The sequence below is a fragment of the Eschrichtius robustus genome, chromosome 2 (genome assembly GCF_028021215.1).
Source record: "Eschrichtius robustus isolate mEscRob2 chromosome 2, mEscRob2.pri, whole genome shotgun sequence".
In the NCBI taxonomy this organism is placed as follows: Eukaryota; Metazoa; Chordata; class Mammalia; order Artiodactyla; family Eschrichtiidae; genus Eschrichtius; species Eschrichtius robustus.
Genome location: NC_090825.1, coordinates 5,378,557 through 5,395,982, shown reverse-complemented (window position 1 = coordinate 5,395,982; position 17,426 = coordinate 5,378,557). Strand labels below are relative to the sequence as shown.

At 52.6% G+C, this 17,426-nt stretch overlaps 1 protein-coding gene across 2 annotated transcripts in view; it reads right to left on the bottom strand.

Moving 5' to 3' along the window:
- Window positions 1-272: 272 nt before the first annotated feature.
- TENT4A (terminal nucleotidyltransferase 4A) overlaps window positions 273-17,426 on the bottom strand; it is a 43,629-nt gene continuing 26,475 nt past the window's right edge. The window contains exons 4-13 of one of the 2 annotated variants that reach the window (XM_068535132.1): window positions 16,658-16,778; window positions 14,328-14,435; window positions 13,160-13,288; window positions 10,576-10,789; window positions 8,550-8,676; window positions 7,434-7,534; window positions 6,681-6,853; window positions 6,102-6,260; window positions 3,980-4,144; window positions 273-2,513 (exon numbers count right to left, since the gene is read on the bottom strand). In XM_068535132.1, the coding sequence (XP_068391233.1) occupies window positions 2,319-2,513; window positions 3,980-4,144; window positions 6,102-6,260; window positions 6,681-6,853; window positions 7,434-7,534; window positions 8,550-8,676; window positions 10,576-10,789; window positions 13,160-13,288; window positions 14,328-14,435; window positions 16,658-16,778 (1,492 nt within the window). In that variant the 3' untranslated portion in view covers window positions 273-2,318. The remainder of the gene's footprint in view (window positions 2,514-3,979; window positions 4,145-6,101; window positions 6,261-6,680; window positions 6,854-7,433; window positions 7,535-8,549; window positions 8,677-10,575; window positions 10,790-13,159; window positions 13,289-14,327; window positions 14,436-16,657; window positions 16,779-17,426) is intronic. The other variant, XM_068535133.1, reaches the window with a different exon arrangement.

The window sequence follows — 17,426 nt, the reverse complement described above, 5'->3', positions numbered from 1 at the left end:
GAAGCCGCGCGTCTAAGTACAGTGTCACACCAGCTGGTTGGAAGCCGCGCACGAAGAGCATCATTTACATGGCTTTGGCGCATCCTGCCTGCCTCGCCTGTGGCAGGTCTGGTTCTCCTGCGCTCGGCCTGCAACCTCACCAGGTTCTGAGTTCACCGAACCAGTGGTAACACGATGGCTCGCCCTCCGAACTTAGAGAAGGACATAAACTGCAGGAGCCACCGCCCATCCCGCAAGGAAAAGACACACTCACACACAACCACCTCCTGGTTTCTAAAGTTTATTAAAAATCAAAGAATAGAAAAACTTTACATAAAAATATGTCAATTTTAGCTTCCACATTGTTGTCCACACACACAAAAAATCGAAACATGATATCCTGTTGTCAGGCCTGCGGCGCGTGGCCACAGGCGGCCGGGCCAATTCATTGGTTCACCGTGACGGGGCTGGAGCCTGGCGCCCGGGTCAGGGACTGAGGGTCCCGAGGCACACCCAAGGGCGCTCCCACGGTCCCCCGCAGCGTTTCCTCGGAGGAGGGTTACAGTCAATATTGCTAACGCGTAGAGATTACTACAGGCCTACGGATCAGTTTTTATAAATATTTCTTTATCAATAGGTTCACGATTTAAATATCTTTAAATATTTTTGATAACCTCCGATCATCAAGAACTGCAGACAAAGTGTGCTACTCGGCTCTGGGCGCCTCCCAGGGAGCCTGCAGGCGCGGCCGGCCGCTCTCAACGCACGGGGGCCAGTCCTGCTTCCAGGGGGCCCGCAGACGCGGTGAGCCTCTCCACACTCAGACCCCACTTGAGGACGCCCCGCTTCTGCATGTCACCGGGGTCAGGGCGGTAAGCTTCTCGTCCCAACCTTCTCTGCTAGTGGACTTCAAAGACCATCCCACCTGTAGCGTCAGCAGGGCCAGAACTCCCATTTTAAAAATGGGAGTCGGATGACCTAGGAGAGGCACCTAACTCCCAGGACACCTGTGGTGCTCCAAAAACTCAGGGTGAGGCAGGATGGGTATATTAGTGTTCAAAAATGGGTAACAAAGACAGTGGCTGTCATGGCAGAATACACTTGCATAGTATACCTGTATGCTTCTCGAGTCGGGCGCCAGCCGCTCCGGGGCCCGACACTGGGCTGTGCTCTCCTGTGATGCGTTAAAAACCCCTCCACAGCGCACTGAGCAGCTCAAGTACTTCTCCTATATTTGCTCTTAACAGAACGAATGCATACTGCGACAGATTCCACAATGGAATCAACATAATTCCTTTCTCCACATTCCTAAAACTGGGTACCATTGTCCGTGACGATGTTCACCAGACCCATCATTTACAGGCTGTGTTACTAACACTGAGGCGTTCCAAAGTCCACATTTGCTTAAGATTTTATAATGTGACAACCTTTTCTCCCCATAGAAAGTTATACACTCTGGCACTCTAAATGCTGGGTCTGTTGTCTAGTTTAAAAGAACCAAACCCAAAACATTAAAACTCCACGGTCAGAGCACGACAACAGACAGGCCGGACGGCAGAGCCGGCGGGCAGCTGGTCAGAAGGCTTCGGAGCCAAACCCCTTCGGAAACCCGCTGGGGGCGGCGGGGACTCAGCTCCTTCACCACGAACTGAGAGGCCTCACGTCTGACCAAAAGAAGGAACATAAAAGTAAACCCCAAGCCCCTCATTCGCGGTGTTCGTAACAATGCTCATCAGACAACCAGCCGACAGGATGAACCCAACTTAGAAAATGCAACTCGGGAAAGGATCTAAGCTTGTTTAAAAAAATTCCCTCCTCCCTTAAATATAACTTATGTGAAAATATGAAATTAAATAAAAAATATCTGAGTTATTGCACAAATCATAAATTTCCAATATTTACATAGAAAAACAGTTCTGAAATTTGAAACAAAATGTGAGGGCAGTAAAACAAGGATGACCACCCAACAAATAACGGGGTTCGATCTCCGTTGCTCTGACAACATGGAATGAAGTACCAACGCAAAGGACAGACACGGTACCGAGAAAGGCCAAGGCCCCGTCCGTCCCCGCAGTTCCCGGGCCAGACCTGCTCCAGCAGTGGAGGGAGACTCCTGGGGAGGCAGAAGGCAGCGTCCACGTCCAGTGAGGCTCCACAGACGAGCACGGGAGCCGCTCTTCACGACGGACGTGGCCACCGCACGTGGAACATGCAGGGCGAGCAGCCGAGGGCGCCGGGGGCCCGGCAGACGTGCTGGGCGCTGGTCTCAGGCCCCGGGGGCGCCGAGGCCGCCCGGCTCCAGTCTGGGAGGTGTGGGCCGGGTGGCGCCACCGGGACTATTATCTGCTGAGACTGACGGGCAGGCTGTCCCTCGTGTGTGTGTGTTTCCTCCTCCTCCAGCCGGCGCGGTTGTACTGGTGGTGCCCCCGGTTGCCCACGGGGGGCCGCACTCCTCCGCTGCCCACCGCGCTGTAGCTGCCGCCTTGGCCGTGGCTGTGGGAGCCCTTCATGGACAGTTTCATGCCGCTGTGCTGCTGAGGGGACCAAGAGGGACACAGGGTTGGAGGCCAGCCTGGACAGGGCCCACGCGGAGACCCCGCCACCTCCGTGGGCTGGGAGCCTGAGCAAGCAGGAGCCACGACCCCGCTGGCGGGCCCGCGGGGAGGGCTGCAGCGCTGCGCACGGTGGCCCGCTGCGCGTGTGCACGCGACCCCAGACGCGCCGGGACCGACAGCGGGCCACTGCTCACACCTCACAGGGACGCCTGTCGCTACCTCCAGACACGGAGAACTACCCCTACCCTAGAGCTTCGGCAACACGAGAACTGTGGGCCTGTTTGAACCACACGCGTTCATATCCAAATACATCCAGAATCTCACTTCTAGCTGCTTCTACGTGTCCACAGAGCTAAGAGGGTCCCTCTCACTTTCTTCCCCAGACTTCGACCATGACATTCTGGAAACACATGAGCGGATTCCACGTCAGCGGGGTGTGTGCAGGCCGCTCCCAGGCCACCAAGCCCCACGCACAGCAGACCAGGGAAGACACGGCTGGTCTCAGGAAGGTTTCAGAGCAAAACCAGCAGAAGGGTGTTAAGAAGGAAAGCCAAAATGCTATTAAGGAAGAGTGCTTTTGCCCTCTGCAAAGTTATAATTTCATCCTGAGTATTTCTAACAGATCAGCGTAGCAAGCCAGGTAGCGACAGGATGGATAAATCCAGGAAGGAACGTTCTATTACTTAACTCTAAATAAAAAAGATAAGCAGGACTCAGTGACATAGGTCCAAAGAGCCAACCCTCAGGCATCAAAACTTACTGGCAAACGTGATCAGACAAGCAACAGAGCACGCTGACCAGAGCGGAGGTGGACCTCGCGCCCCGACCCCCAGGCCTGTACGCGGCCATGGTTCTTTCCAACATCCTGGCGCCGTAACAACGACCTGCCTTCCTGATACCAAGTTTCTAACGTGTGGGATCTGGACTTAGAGCAGCCACAGGGCAATGGACAAACACATTCACAGGGACCCCCCAGTCACTAGAAAGCCAATCGCACGCAGGCCCTGCCGGGCCCTCTGCCCAGGGCACCCACGGCAAAGAATGGGGAGGGAGTGAAACGGTGAGAAGACAACACTGCAAACGGGCGTGATCGTTCCTGGTTTCATCATCTGCTTCTGGCAAACCAAAGTTCTTTTAGCATGTACATTAACAGAAAAATGGGAAATCAAAATATTCTTCGCTTCAAACATAATTTTTATGCTAACAAATTCAATAGAAAAAAGAGACACATGATGAATTAAACTATACGAAATTTTAAAATAACTTCTTAATGCTTGTAAAGTTTTGTTACCAGGGAAAGCAAACATGAAGCTGAATGATCAGAGAAGGAAAAAAAAAAAAAAAATCTCTGTGGAATTCCCTCTCCGGTGGAGAAAGTGTTAAGCACTGGGCTATCACAAACCTGCTTGGTGGGAACCCAGGACCCGGGCGGACAGAACCCGTACCTTGTAATACAGGTGAGGGCTGGCGAGCGCGCTGGGGGGCGCAGACGGGACGGCCGGGGAAGACACGTGGTGGACAGCTTTCAGCGCCGGAGCTCCTTCGATGCCAGCTGGTCTACAGGGCACGGGGGCCACCCCGAGCGTTGGTGGAGGTATCGTAAACCTGGTCTGGGAGAGAGCGACCGGAGACATCCATGAGGCACCAACGCAACACAGGCTAAACCATCCCGTTCTTACCACGGGCGCCGACGAGGGTGCCATTTGCAAACAGGCTCCTTAGTTTGTGTCCGACTACAACATTTTGTTTTGAATCGGACACATTCTATACTCTGAAACAGCAACGACGACGTTAAGTATGTCCAGTCACCCAAGTCGTGAGGTTTTAATATTCACTGAAAACCAAACAATTCAAAAAAACCACAGTCATCAAAATACCTGTCCCCCCTGGTCTCCGGAAAGAGTCCTCAACAAGGCAGATGAAAGGCGTGAGGCCGGCCCGAGCGAAGGCCTGCAGACGGGGTGGCCACCCTCCCCCGCTCTCGCCAGTTCCCAACGCTTCCGTCTTTGCATCACCGGCCCGTCACGGTGCAGAGGTGCTGGCGGGAGCCCCTCCACTCACTTTCACCAACCTCACTGCTCTCGTCTTAGAATTGTATGCATTTGCCCCAAAGACCTCTGGAGAGTGGCCGTGGCCACCAGGGCAGCGGCTGCAGCAGGAGCTGGGGCCTCAGGGGTGCGCTCGGGGGCTGCAGGGCACACACAGTGCCCCTTCCTCACACCTCCTCCCCCCACCCGGGGCCTGAGCACACCCACGGCCTCTCCTCCATGGGTGCTCTGAGCCCCCAGGGGCACGAGGCCCCGGGAAGAGCCCACTCCCGGGACCTCTGACGGCTTCGCGGCCCCAGCTCTAAGTCCCTGTTGCACGCTGAGCGGGCAGGGGAGACTGTACACGTGAGGTTTTCGAGTGGGATTTCCCTTAGTTACTCCACTGCAAGTAATGTTTGAAGTTTGGGAATAAAATGAGAAAGTGGGCTTTGAGCCTCGTCTTAAGACTTGAATGATCTTAGCTTCTGCCTCACTCACTGTCCGTGCGTGTGACAGATGGGACCGGGCACAGCATGTGGTCCTGACCATCCCCCCGACACTCCCAGCATCCTGGAGGAAGAGCACGGGCAGCATCGATCGGCATGCAGCTCTCGAGGGAGCTGAGCCCAAGGAGAGGTTAGAGCCAAGTTCATCATTTGTGGCAGAGTTTACTTCCAAGTGCAGGCACCTGCCTCTTCATTTCACGCTTACACAGCAACTGAAGGTTTCTGGGGGTGCTATGCTGATGGCCGCCGCCACGCATCCTGGACCCGCTGCCCTCAGTCCCCGCGGCCTGGGGCGTGTCCTGAGAACGCCCTGCCTGGACGGAGAGCCAGGCAACGCCGAGGAACTCGGCAACACATTCGCACGCATCGCGTTGCTTTACACTCGGATTGTAACCCACACTGTAGAAACTGGCTCTACTTTAGAAGTAAATTAACGTGACGGGTTTTATATACGTGTAATTGATGTATATTTGGGAAGTAGGTACAAATTCAAAATATTTAAAATTAACTTTTACGCTCTAATTTTGTCTAAATTTTTTAAAAGAGGACATATTCAAATAGAAAACAACCCTATAAATACTGCCTAATGAATAATGTGGAGAAGTCAAAGTTTATATCAAAACTTAGTGAGAGTGTAAACACTGAGAATCTGAGGGGAAAGCAAGGACAGTGTCCGTCTCCGGCCAGGGACAGCAGCAGAGTCCCTCTCTCAGCACGGCCCCAGGACGGTCGTCTCACGCTGGGTGCCAACGTAATTTGCAGAAAAACAATGTGGACCTTGTCAAAAGCCACCTCAGTGCCCGGGAACCAAGAGTCCCCTCACTGCAAACACAGGACATGGTGGGCCTCAGCTGCACGGACATCTATAGAACAAGAATTACATCCTATCCACCCAGAGAAGAGAATTTCCTACAAGACAGAAATGGACCTTCCAAAGATTGTTAAAGTTGTTTCTCTAGTTCTACCGCATCAGCCAGTCCTACAGCGCAGGCAGCAGCTGGGAGCTGGTCCCGGGGCCGTCACCAGCCGCTTACCTGGGTATTAGTTGCCATGACCAGCGTCCTGGGCGTGGCGGGCTGAGGTCTGCCACTCGGCACGGGCAGGGCGGCGGGCAGGCTGGCCGGCAGAGGGGCAGGCGCCTGGAGGCTGAACTGGCGCACGCTGGGCGTCGGGCAGGGGGGCGTGTCCGAATCCTGGGGGGACAAGAGGACGGCTACACCCGAGGCCCATGCCCCTCACATCAACGGGAGCGGCCGAGGGTGAGCCCCCAGGGTCCTAGGATGCAGGCAGCCCCGGTCTGCCCAGGTCTCCCCCGAGTCATGTCAAAACTGAAGAAGAACATAAAGGAAATGCAGAAGAGACGCCCAGACTGCAAGGTCTCATCTCCCAGTAAGTGGGTAAGACACGACCCACGGCAGCCGCGCTGCGCGGGCCCACCCTCCCGAGGGGCCACGTGCCCGCCACCTGAAGCTCTCGGCTCAGCGGGGACCGCTGGGCGCGCGCGTGGGGTGGCCTCAGGCACACAGAGCAAGCGATAAAACGAGGGGGGCAGAGTTTAAACTCACGGCTGCGGGCATTTTCCACACATACTCGCCCCCAGCAGACACACTCACGATGTCGCTTCCGGAGAGCGAGGACACGGAGGAGGCGGACGAGCCGGAGGACAGCAGCTGGGGGCTGGGCAGGGACAGGGCCAGGCGCGGGCCGCAGGGCGACTCGGGGTCCCGGCGCGGAGGCTGCTCCCCCTCGCATGCGCCCACCCGCTCGGCGGTCTTAATCCTGTCGTCTGCGGAGGGAAGACAGAGCTGTCACGCACCTCAGCCCGAGGGCCCCGCCGTGCCTTAAATGCTGCTCAGGGGCCTGACAAACTGCATTTCTAATTTACTTAGTTTCAATTAATGTTTTAAATTACACTTCAGTTACTGGAAAACATTTAAATATGCCTGGAACAAGGTGGATGTACAGTTTCAACTGGAAATTGCACAAACCCTGATCACGATGTGCTCTAGGTATAAAAACACACTGGATATCAAGGACGCAGTACCAAAAAGAAATCTCAGTAACTCCGTATATTGACTACCTGTTCAAATGTTAACATTTTGAATACTAAAAGTTAAATAAAATATATTATCAAAATTAATTTCACCTGCTTCTTTCCACGCTGGCAATGCAGTCACTAGGAGCTTTAGAACTGCACGTGTGGCACACACGTTATTTCTAGTGGACAGCACTGGCCTAACCCTAACAGTTTTAAATGAAACTCTTACAGAAGGCGAGGTGTCCTTAGAGTGAACAGTTTACCACCAAGGGACAAAGAGACACTGCTGCACCGACGGGTCAGCAACGGCCCTGGGCTGGCGTCTCACCGGGGTCTGGCGCCGCGTGGGCCCGGCTGCCCCACTTCTCCTTGATCCACGCCCGGTAGTCGATCACCTCCTGGGTCACCTTGATGATCCTCCCTAAGGTGCTGCAGCAAGAAGACACAGGGAGTCAACAATCCTTCCCAGCAGCTACTTCACATTTTAACACAGAACCTCGTTAAGTGAAAGGTGGGTAAAGAGCCGAAATAATTTTACAAAATCTGTACGACTTCTGGTGTTTGAGCCCAAACATATTTTGCGATCACAGTACAGAAAAAGTGGGTGCTCTTAGGCAGAAGTCCTCGGACCTACGTCTATCTACAAAAGACTGCTGAAGCCCAGGGCCGAGTAGGGAAGCCCGCCCTCCCCAGCCCCAGTGACCACGGGGGTCCCATTTCCCAGCGCATACACCACGAGAGTGCACACTCAAAACAGGGAATGGGGGACAAGTGTGCAGGAAGGGGCCGGGGCAGGGGGTGGACGTGTCCCTCGGAGTTGAGCACCCACATCTTGAAGACGGCCTGAGAAAAAGCACCACGTGCCACAGCTTTAAAAAGGCAAGTAGCTGAGTCATTGACTTTTTTTTTTTTTAATTTTTTTTTTAAATTTATATTTATTTATTTATGGCTGTGTTGGGTCTTCGCTTCCGTGCGAGGGCTTTCTCCAGCCGCGGCAAGCGGGGGCCACTCTTCATCACGGTGCGCGGGCCTCATTATCGCGGCCTCTCTTGTTGCGGAGCACAGGCTCCAGACGCGCAGGCTCAGTAGTTGTGGCTCACGGGCCCAGTCGCTCCGCGGCATGTGGGATCCTCCCAGACCAGGGCCCGAACCCGTGTCCCCCGCATTGGCAGGCACACTCCCAACCACTGCGCCACCAGGGAAGCCCCCGTGCCACAGCTTTAAAAACCAGAAGTGATCTCCCCAAAACTAACACCCTGAGAAAATGTTAACTCCCTAAATAAAAATTTTCCACTCTTGACCACAATGGCCATCCTGAACTCCTGGAAGGCCTTCCTTTACCAGTATTCCCAGTTCTCCCAAGATAGGGTGGCACACCCATCAACAAACGACAGAGGCCAGGGCGCCGGTGCTGCAGAGGCTGCGGCACCCAGGACGGGGCTACCTTTCAGAATCTCTGTTGGGATAGGACCTGGCGAGCGGCGACACGGCGTGGCTGAGAACGATGTAGGCGTAGTCGAACACCTGCTTCACTTGCATGGCCCCGTAGGAGCTCCGGCCCACGTCGTTCCCTGAAACAGAAAGGCTGCCGTGGGAGCCGCTACCCAGCCGCGTGGTCCTCTTGCGTGAGCCTTTCCCACACGGGCCCCCAGCCCTGAAACGCCCTCCAGGCCCCCCAGCACAGCCGGATCGGGTGCCAGGAAGTGCACAGCGCCCATCGCCGTGGGCAGCTGGGGGTGTTCCGGCCCGAGGGCCCATCTCACCATCAGATCAGGATCCACCTCCGTTAAAAGAGCTGTCATTCATGGAGACAGAGTGACAGTTCCTCAAACAGTAGGGTCGCCCCCCGGATGGCAGAAAGCTCAATGGAGCCAAAGCACAACCTTAACCAGACTGCCAGGGCCTGACCGAGAGGACAGGTCAGCCTGAGTCCCACACCTGTCAGCACCGAGGCGACCTGCAGGAGCAAACCCTCGAGGACAGAAGGTGCCAGGCCAAACTCTCGGGTGGACGGCAAATAAAAACGAAGCCGCCACTGAAGTCGGCAAGTGAGCTACAGGCAAGGAGCTGACTTCTGTTAAGAATGGCAGAGTTTCCAATTTTAATTTTTACACGTAACTCGTTCTTCACAATTCAGGTGAGGGTGTTTTTTAGGAGACATATCCTTAAGTACTGGAATCTTCTCCTTTCCAGGTTTAATAATAATGTAACCCAGTAACTACGTGGGTTTTCATTTTTCAGTTACATTTCAGCAAACACTGAAGACCAAGGAATTGGCTGCCATTTAACTGATCCAAACAGACAAACCGGTGAGAGAAACCTGTCCTACTGGGCTGAGGGATAAGCACTGTGTGGGCCACAGCGTTTACAGACCACAGAGGAGAGCCTTCCGAAAGACTGTTGAGAAATAAACTTCATACCCCAGAAGCCACAAAACAAAACAAAACAAAAATCATAAATTTGAGGATGTTGGAAAACATATACAGGAGCAAAACAATAAAAAATACCAAATACAGACACAAGAGACAAAAGTACAGCATGTCAACAAAGAAAGGCTTCCCTGACCCACAGAGGACCTTACAAAGTCAGTGGGGACAGTCCAGCAGACAGATGGACAAAGCACACGAGCTCACACAAAAAGTAACACCAAGGGCAGTGTACCTGGAGCTAACAATCTCCACCTCCTTCCCTGTCACTGACTTTATCACCAACAGTAAGAACAGTGTGGTGTCACCTAATAAATGCTCGACAAACATCTGTGTGGTTGACAGGAACCCTGTGTCTAACCTCACTCATCATTAAAGAGCCGTAAGGCGCGTGACAGTGTGCCCTGCACGGTTTCATCAGATCGGCAAAGATTTAGAAGACGGCCGCCAAAGGTGCGGGTGTAAAGCGCCCTAACCTGCCTCGGGGTCTTCGGGGAGGAAGCCCTTACAACCAACACTCCCCATGCACACAGGAAAGGGGTCTCGGGTGTATTGTTTAAATAAAACGACAAGCTGCAGTCTGTTGGTATTATGTGACGCCATTCAATTAATAAGGAGGCAACAATCAATGTTAATAGCCACATATGGAAAACTGGAGAAAAACACATCAAAAGGGAGGGGATTATGGCATACTTCACTTTTCTATGTGACAAACTTCTGGGAAGCAGATGGTTTCTGATGGATACGTAACACTTTTCTATTCAGAAAAAGTAATTTTTTTTTCTTAATTCTCACTTTCTACATTTTTCTGATTACAGAAAGTAAACAAAGTTGCAACTTTACAGTACGTTACTTAGAAGCATTAAGAACAAATTCTGAACGTGCCACCATTAACTCTGTTAGTACAGCAGGAACCTGCATCGGATCCCGTGCCCTCGGCTGGGGTGGTCGCGGGGGTGGGGGGCGGGCCTGTGCATGCCCCTCCACACCCGGCTGGCGCGCGACGCCTCCATGCTGGGGCGAGTGCAAAGCGAGGGTCCTTACCAGGCAGCAGGGGGTCCTCAATGCACAGCATCGATGGCCTGTACCCGCTGGTCATGGCTTTCATGATCTCCTCTTTGGCGATATAGGCACCTCCTTCTTTTATTCTAATACCAGTTTTCAAGTAATTAAAATTTCTTCCGTAGAGTTCAAAAAATTCTACAAGAAGCATTCCAAGGTTTTCATCAGCTCTCCGGGCATCAATTCTCGGATGCAACTGTAAAAGCAAGGCATCCACGGTTTGCAGGGATTCCGGTCACTCTCTACGCACAGCAGCGTGCGGGGGCGTCGGCTAGCTAGCCGAGGGTGCGCACAGTCGGTGGCCCTCGCTTGCTCACCAGCACTGCGAGAACACTCGCAGAGGCAGCCAGGAGGCACCCACTGAGTCTGGATACCTTTTGCCAATCAAGAGTGCGCAAAAGAAATAAAGGCTGCTCATCTGAATTTTTAAATTATACTTTAATTCTTTGAAATCTGTAACCCATATAGCTACCTCCTACACAGACGTCTGATGAACCGCAAATTCCCAAACACTGATAAGTAAGTGGGCCATATTCTGCACAATTTAGTCACCTAGATGGTGGAGGTACTTTCACAGATTCTAATCTCAATTCCATGATTCTGAAATACAGCCAACAGGGGGCAGTGTGAGACTGAACAGCACCACAGCGCCACGTGAAAGGGTTCATGTAAACCGCGTATGGCAGTCAGCACCGCATCCCGATGTTTACAGCAAACGCACATCCCTGCCCGGCATACGGGTGCGCGTCAGCCTCAGCTCCACACCACGCTTTCCTGAAGCAGGTAATGGATTTATTCTGAAGCTCCAAGCCCCTGTCTACTGACCCCACCCAAGTGTCACTAATTTAAGAGGCTCACGAATGTGAGCAACAGGGACCTGCGCTGCCCACTGTGACGGCCACGAGTCGTATGTGAGTATTTATACTTAAACGGATTAAAACAAACAAATTAAACATTCAGTTTGCTGGGCTGCTATAGCCACACTGCCAGCGCCCTGAAAGCACACACGGCCATGCTGCTGGACCGAGCAGACAGCACTGCCCTCACACAGCAAGTCACACTGGACAGCGGCAATCAAGAAAAGGACGGTCAAGTCCAAAAGGACGTAAAAGTCCAGGTCCTGGCAGCACAAGGGCTGAAAATGTTTATAACACAGGGCTCTGCAAGGAAATATGGCTTCTAAGGCCTGCAGGTGTTTTCAGGGTTCGGAAGCCCTTACAAAGGCACATTGCTACATTCTTCCTTTTGCCTTACCTCTCCCTTCCTTATCTTCCTGGCCTTAGTCAAAAATCATCCAGCTGAGAGCCCACCCGGGGCAAGGCTGGGCCTCCTGACCTCAATGAGCCATGAAATGAACACAGACTGCTACAGCAGTCACGGCTTTGAGGCAGGGCGGGCAAGGCACTGAGGGATGGGCAGGGGACAGGGGCAACCCCGCCCCGGCCGGGTGTGGCCTCCGTGGTCACTTCAGACGGGGAGCCCAGCACCACGAGAGTGGGCAGTGGTCCGTTACAAGGCTACTGGAATAGTTCCAATCAGGAAAAAGGGAGGAGATAAATAAAGCACACAAGGTTGTGCTCTGTTCAAAATAATGTCCGAAAACTCAGGAAGAACGGCTACAAGGGCGGCATCTCCGGGGTGAAAGGGGAGGCCAAGGCAGTGTCATTAGAACGGTAAGAAAACAGGCGCGGAACTCCATTTTCACCGTTCTTACAGCACCTCTGCAAAAACATGCCAAGGAAATCAACATGGTGAAATCAACATGGTGGAAAAAATCAACATGCGCTGTGACCAGCAACCCTACTGTCAGCTGTACTAATGACACTGAGAAAAATGACCAAATTCTGGACATAAACCACAAATGCAAACCTGCTGGTAAACATGGAGGACGGTGCCGTGCAGCTAGAACACAGGCGCAGTCCTTCATCCCAGTAAATGTAAACGGGGCAATTCATGTCTCCGTTAACTTAGAGAATATATGTCTAAAAATCAGTATAAGTATAGTTTATCACTGCATCACAGCATTTAATAACTTAGGGAGGTTCTCTCTTGATTGATTTTTCCATGGTACTCAACAAAATAAGGGCGACAGATAATTAAAGACAAAATACTGATTTTTCATCACTCAGAAAAAAAAGCCCTCTTCAGTATTTTTTTACTTTCTGTGGTAGCCAACTTTTTTTCTGAGACAAATTTTGCAGTATAAATCACAGTCAAGAACTGAGAAACAGTTTTTCACTGTCCCTCAAGGCATGAAATTTTTCTAAATATAAAGAGTGTTTCTTCAAGGATAGATCAATATACACCCGATTGACAGAACGAGATAAGCCCTCCCTCCAACAGTTAAATCGGATACAAAAATAAGCTATGAAGGAGCAAAGGAAAAAGTACTGATCAAAACAGAGTTTTATTATGAAGATTAGAAGTCAATTTCTACCACACCAAAACAGAATACTGAAGGGACAGCAAGGAGCTGGAACCCGTGAAGCAACCGGTAAGAACGTCAAGGAAGGATACTCCCACAGAAGCCTCAGGGTCAAAGGTTCTCGAGAGAAAGCACACTCACCTGTAGAAAGCTGATGGCCATTAAAATTAGGCTGTACGAGCTAATTCCACCTGTAAAAACTTCATTCAGGTCCCTCTGCAGGAGGAACTGTTTCAGTACTAAAATCAAGTAAGGCAGCAATGAATATTTCTGTAAATTCCAAAAGAAAAACATCATCTGGTTAGATTCTAGGGCTTGGAAGACTTCTCACACAACAAATTCCACGTGGCAGACAGGAAGCTCACTTCATCCTCTTGCCCCTCGGAAGGCTCAAGGCCAATCATCCTCACACCGTAGGGGCCTGAGAATGAATCACGTGAGGGGCTCGTCAGGGCCCCACTGGGGGGCCCCTCCCCAGGTTACGGTTCAGCAGGGATGAGGTGGGGAGCCTGCATGGAGACCCCAAGCCCAGTGGGGCTGGGGAGTGAATGAGCATTTCCTCCCAGTGTCTCCCCGCTCGCCGGTGCCCAGCGCAGGGCTCTCAGGGCTCACCGGCTGTGCAGCAGTGTGCAAACGCCAGCACTCAGAAGCACCCATGAGAGGAGCAAGGGGGGCAGCAGGAGGCCAGCAGAAGGCAACATCGCCAAACGCAGGGCGAAGGGTGGAGGGCAGAAGGGCTGAGAAGGGGGTGGAGGGAGGTGGAAGCTTCTGCTGCTTTTCCTGCTCTGCTGGGGTAGAAATGGCCCTTCAGACAAGCCTGATGGTGCAGAGGGAAGGGGAGCTCTGGAGGCGCACGGTCCCGAAACTGTGGGCAGAGGCAGGGTCCAGATGATGGTGCTGGGGTCGCCTCGCCACCTCCGCGACAACAGGAGGGAAGGACTCTCCACTTAACTGGACCACACACCTGGTCAGAGTCCAGTGAAGGCGTCCCATCCTTAGGCACTGAGACCACCCAAAGTAAGCACATCTACATACACTCCACTATGATGTACTCAACTTCCAATCAGGCACGCTGAGCTACAGGGATGGTCATTTTGTAATAATCAGAAAGAATATTTCAACAACGTGCTCTAAAATAATGCTCAAGTGTATGAAACGGTTAGCCAAGGAAGGCAAATCTGCAAAACGGCTCTGTAGTTTCAAAGCGTCTCTAGAAATAGTACTGTAGGATAAATTCAACTGCTACGGTCTTTCTCGTTAAAGATTATCACCCCCTTGTTTTCACTGTGCTAACTTGCTGAGACAGCACCTTCATGTAATTCTTGATGAACTCTGCTGCCCGGACCCCAGTCTCCATGTTAAAGCTGATGTCGACTTTAACTTCCGTCTCCTGGTCTGTGAGTTTTATTATCGGTACCTGCAAAAATTTAATTGTGCTTTAGAAAACAGAAAATTGTGCTTTAACGGGCAACGTTTTCCACGTTCAGGCATCAGATGTTTCGCAAGTTGTACAGAGGGTTCTTCTCCTTATACACAAAAGGGGCTTAGAGATCATGAACCCCGGATTGTAAAGATGAGAAGAAAAGGGACTTCCCCAGCATCAACCCCAGGAGCCCGCGAGGCCACCCCCCATCCGACAACAGCTAGCGCTCATCTCTGCCCGGCCCTGCCAGCCTGACCCGGCGCCTCGCTGGTGACCGAGCACCAACCACCTGCTCTCTGCAGGGCCTGTGCTCCACAAGCCTGCCTACCATGAGGGGAAGCCAGCTGAGGCCCTGTGCCACCATGAGGGCCTGGGGATGGCAGGAGCTTTTGGTCCCCAAATCACATTTGCTAGAATTTCTGAAAGCATTCAAAGTAACTTCAACGCCATTTTTTAAATTATATTTTGTACTGATATTGTTTTTCCAAACAACTCTACTGTGGGTTTTCACTCTTTAAGACCATTTAACTTAAAAAAATTTTTTTTCCCTGAAAATCAAATAAAAGGCTATTCTGGAAATACTCTCAGTAACAAGAATCATCACCAAAAGGCACTCAAAACCAGCCTCATAAAAGCTGCCGAAGCAACCATTCAGACCACACCTGCCCCACACAAAACTGTGTTCTTCCAGAAAAAAAGGCAACCTCTAAGGCATAAAAAAGGACATTCCCTCCGCCAAAACAATCGGGGTCTCACGAAAGGTTTGAAATGTCTGGAAGTCCACACCTGCTCTGGGCTCTAAAACATACACACCTGGGGGCCGACTGCCCAGGACACATGTGAGAGAGACAGGCCAGCAGGTGGTGACAGTCTCTCCTGGAGATCACCTCCACCACCAGGCAGGGCGAGGTCCAAGAAGGCAGAGGAAACAAAACACTTTCCCACAGAACTGATCAAAACTGCTTCAGCCTTAGGAGCCCATGGTCAAGGGCCCACGCCTCCCGGACGTGGTAAACTCCTCAGGGGCAAGCATCTTCCCCAGCACCTCTGGACACAGCTATGAAGCCTCTTCTGTATGCACTGACTTCTCTCCCCAAATCACTCCCGGCACCCTCCTGCCCTTCACACACACACACACTCTCTCTCTCCCTTGCTCATGTGTTGAAGCCCCAGATTCTGGAGATTGGTAGTAACACTGCAATACTTATGTTCTGGTGGTTGTTCAAAACAGACCACTTTTCACCTTAAACACAGCTCTCGCGCTGGGCTCAGAGCCCGTGATGAGATGCCGGCGAGGCTGCCCAGCAGAGAGGGCTGCCTGGCAACAGCTGACACTCGTGGAGGAGAGCACGTGGACCCCGCCCCTCGGCCTACGACGGGCCTCCAGCAGCTGAGGAGGCGTGTGACAGCAATGGGGCCACCTGACCACGCGGCTCCTGCAGCATCTACTCAGCATATGGTCTGTCCTCCAGAAAGTTCTGGAACCCAGGACAATCAGGCTGAGCCTCCTGAGCTGCTCTACACCTCAACAAGGACACCAGGTCAGAGACCACCGGCCACCCACCGTGCACTCTCGAGGGGCCAACGCGACGGACAAACGGCAGAGCCACAAAAGGGCAGAGCTGAGGCTCCGATAACCAGCACCCACAGGCAGGTAACCCCGGGCTCCTGAGCTGCCGGCAGCCCTGGACTAGGGTGAACCTGGGCCCACGCATCCAAAGCCGCCTCATCTTCCATCCTCTCCCGAGAGAAGCACAGTTTTCACACAGGTACAGTTTTGGAACGATGAAAGGACAGGCAAGTTTCTCTCTCTGAAGTATAACTTGGCAAATGGTAATCTTTTTCTACGTAATAAATGCCACAGTCTAATCATTCTGCTACATTCTCCACAAAAGGCAGCCTCTGGATGTGTCTCATTTCGGGTGTTAACATCCTTTCCCTATGCGGCCTCACGAGAGACGACCCCATCGTACACTTTAGAGCAGGAACAGTTTGGCGCTCTCACAGCTTGTACTTCAGATGGTATCTAAACATTCTCAGCTTGAACTCCTAGCCACAAAAAAATACAAGCGCGTTTACACTACAAGCAGGGAAGCCTTCAAACACGCAGCCAGAAACCGCTGTCCACATCAGCTGACCCCGTGGGACGCAGGCTGCCTGCGGGCGTGCAGAGCCCCTGCACGGGCCCGGGGACGGGGCCCACAACCCGCACTTACCGTCGCCTTGTCGAGGACCTTGATGGAGCCCGGCTCGGCCACGCTGTGTTTCCGCAGGGCCTGCTCCAACAGCTGCAGCGGAGGGCGCTCCCATTTTCCAAAGACCACTAAGTCGATGTCGCTGGGTGGGAGAAAAGCGAGTGTGAGCCCTGCTCGCCTCCCCACACGGCAGCGCACGCGGCCGAGCCAACCAGCGCCCCCGGCACAGGCCCGCAGGTCCTCCGAGAGGCAGACGGAGTGCCGTGAAGCCCCCCTCGCTCGGTGAGAGAGAGCAGCTTACGAGCCACTCATAACAGAGGTGGAAAGCAAACGCTGACCGAGTGTCCCGCACCCCGAGGCAACCGAGGCCCTCACGGCTGCGCTAGCCCGGGCTCCTGGACACCTCGAATCTGTCCAGTTCCCCGCTGGCCCTGCCAACGCCAACCCAAATCCTGAGACTGTGGCCTCTTTAGTCTCCAAGCGTTAACAGTGGCTTGGGAGAATATACGCTTTTAATAAAATGATACACATGAAACTAACATACTGAAGAGTCCTTGACGAGGGTACACTGGAGAACGGCTTTAGAATGCAAACTTCTTTGACGTTTTTCTATCCCATAAAAATCCCTACAAAATACGGTTCAAGTAGAAGTTTGCTTGAACCTTCATTAAAACATAAGATGAATCTTTCAAAAACAAATCCAAAAGTCTCAGACCGTCTTCTATTGCACTTGCTCCCACGGCTCTCACTTCCTCCGGCTCCCAGGAGCCAGGCGCTCTGTATCCCACCA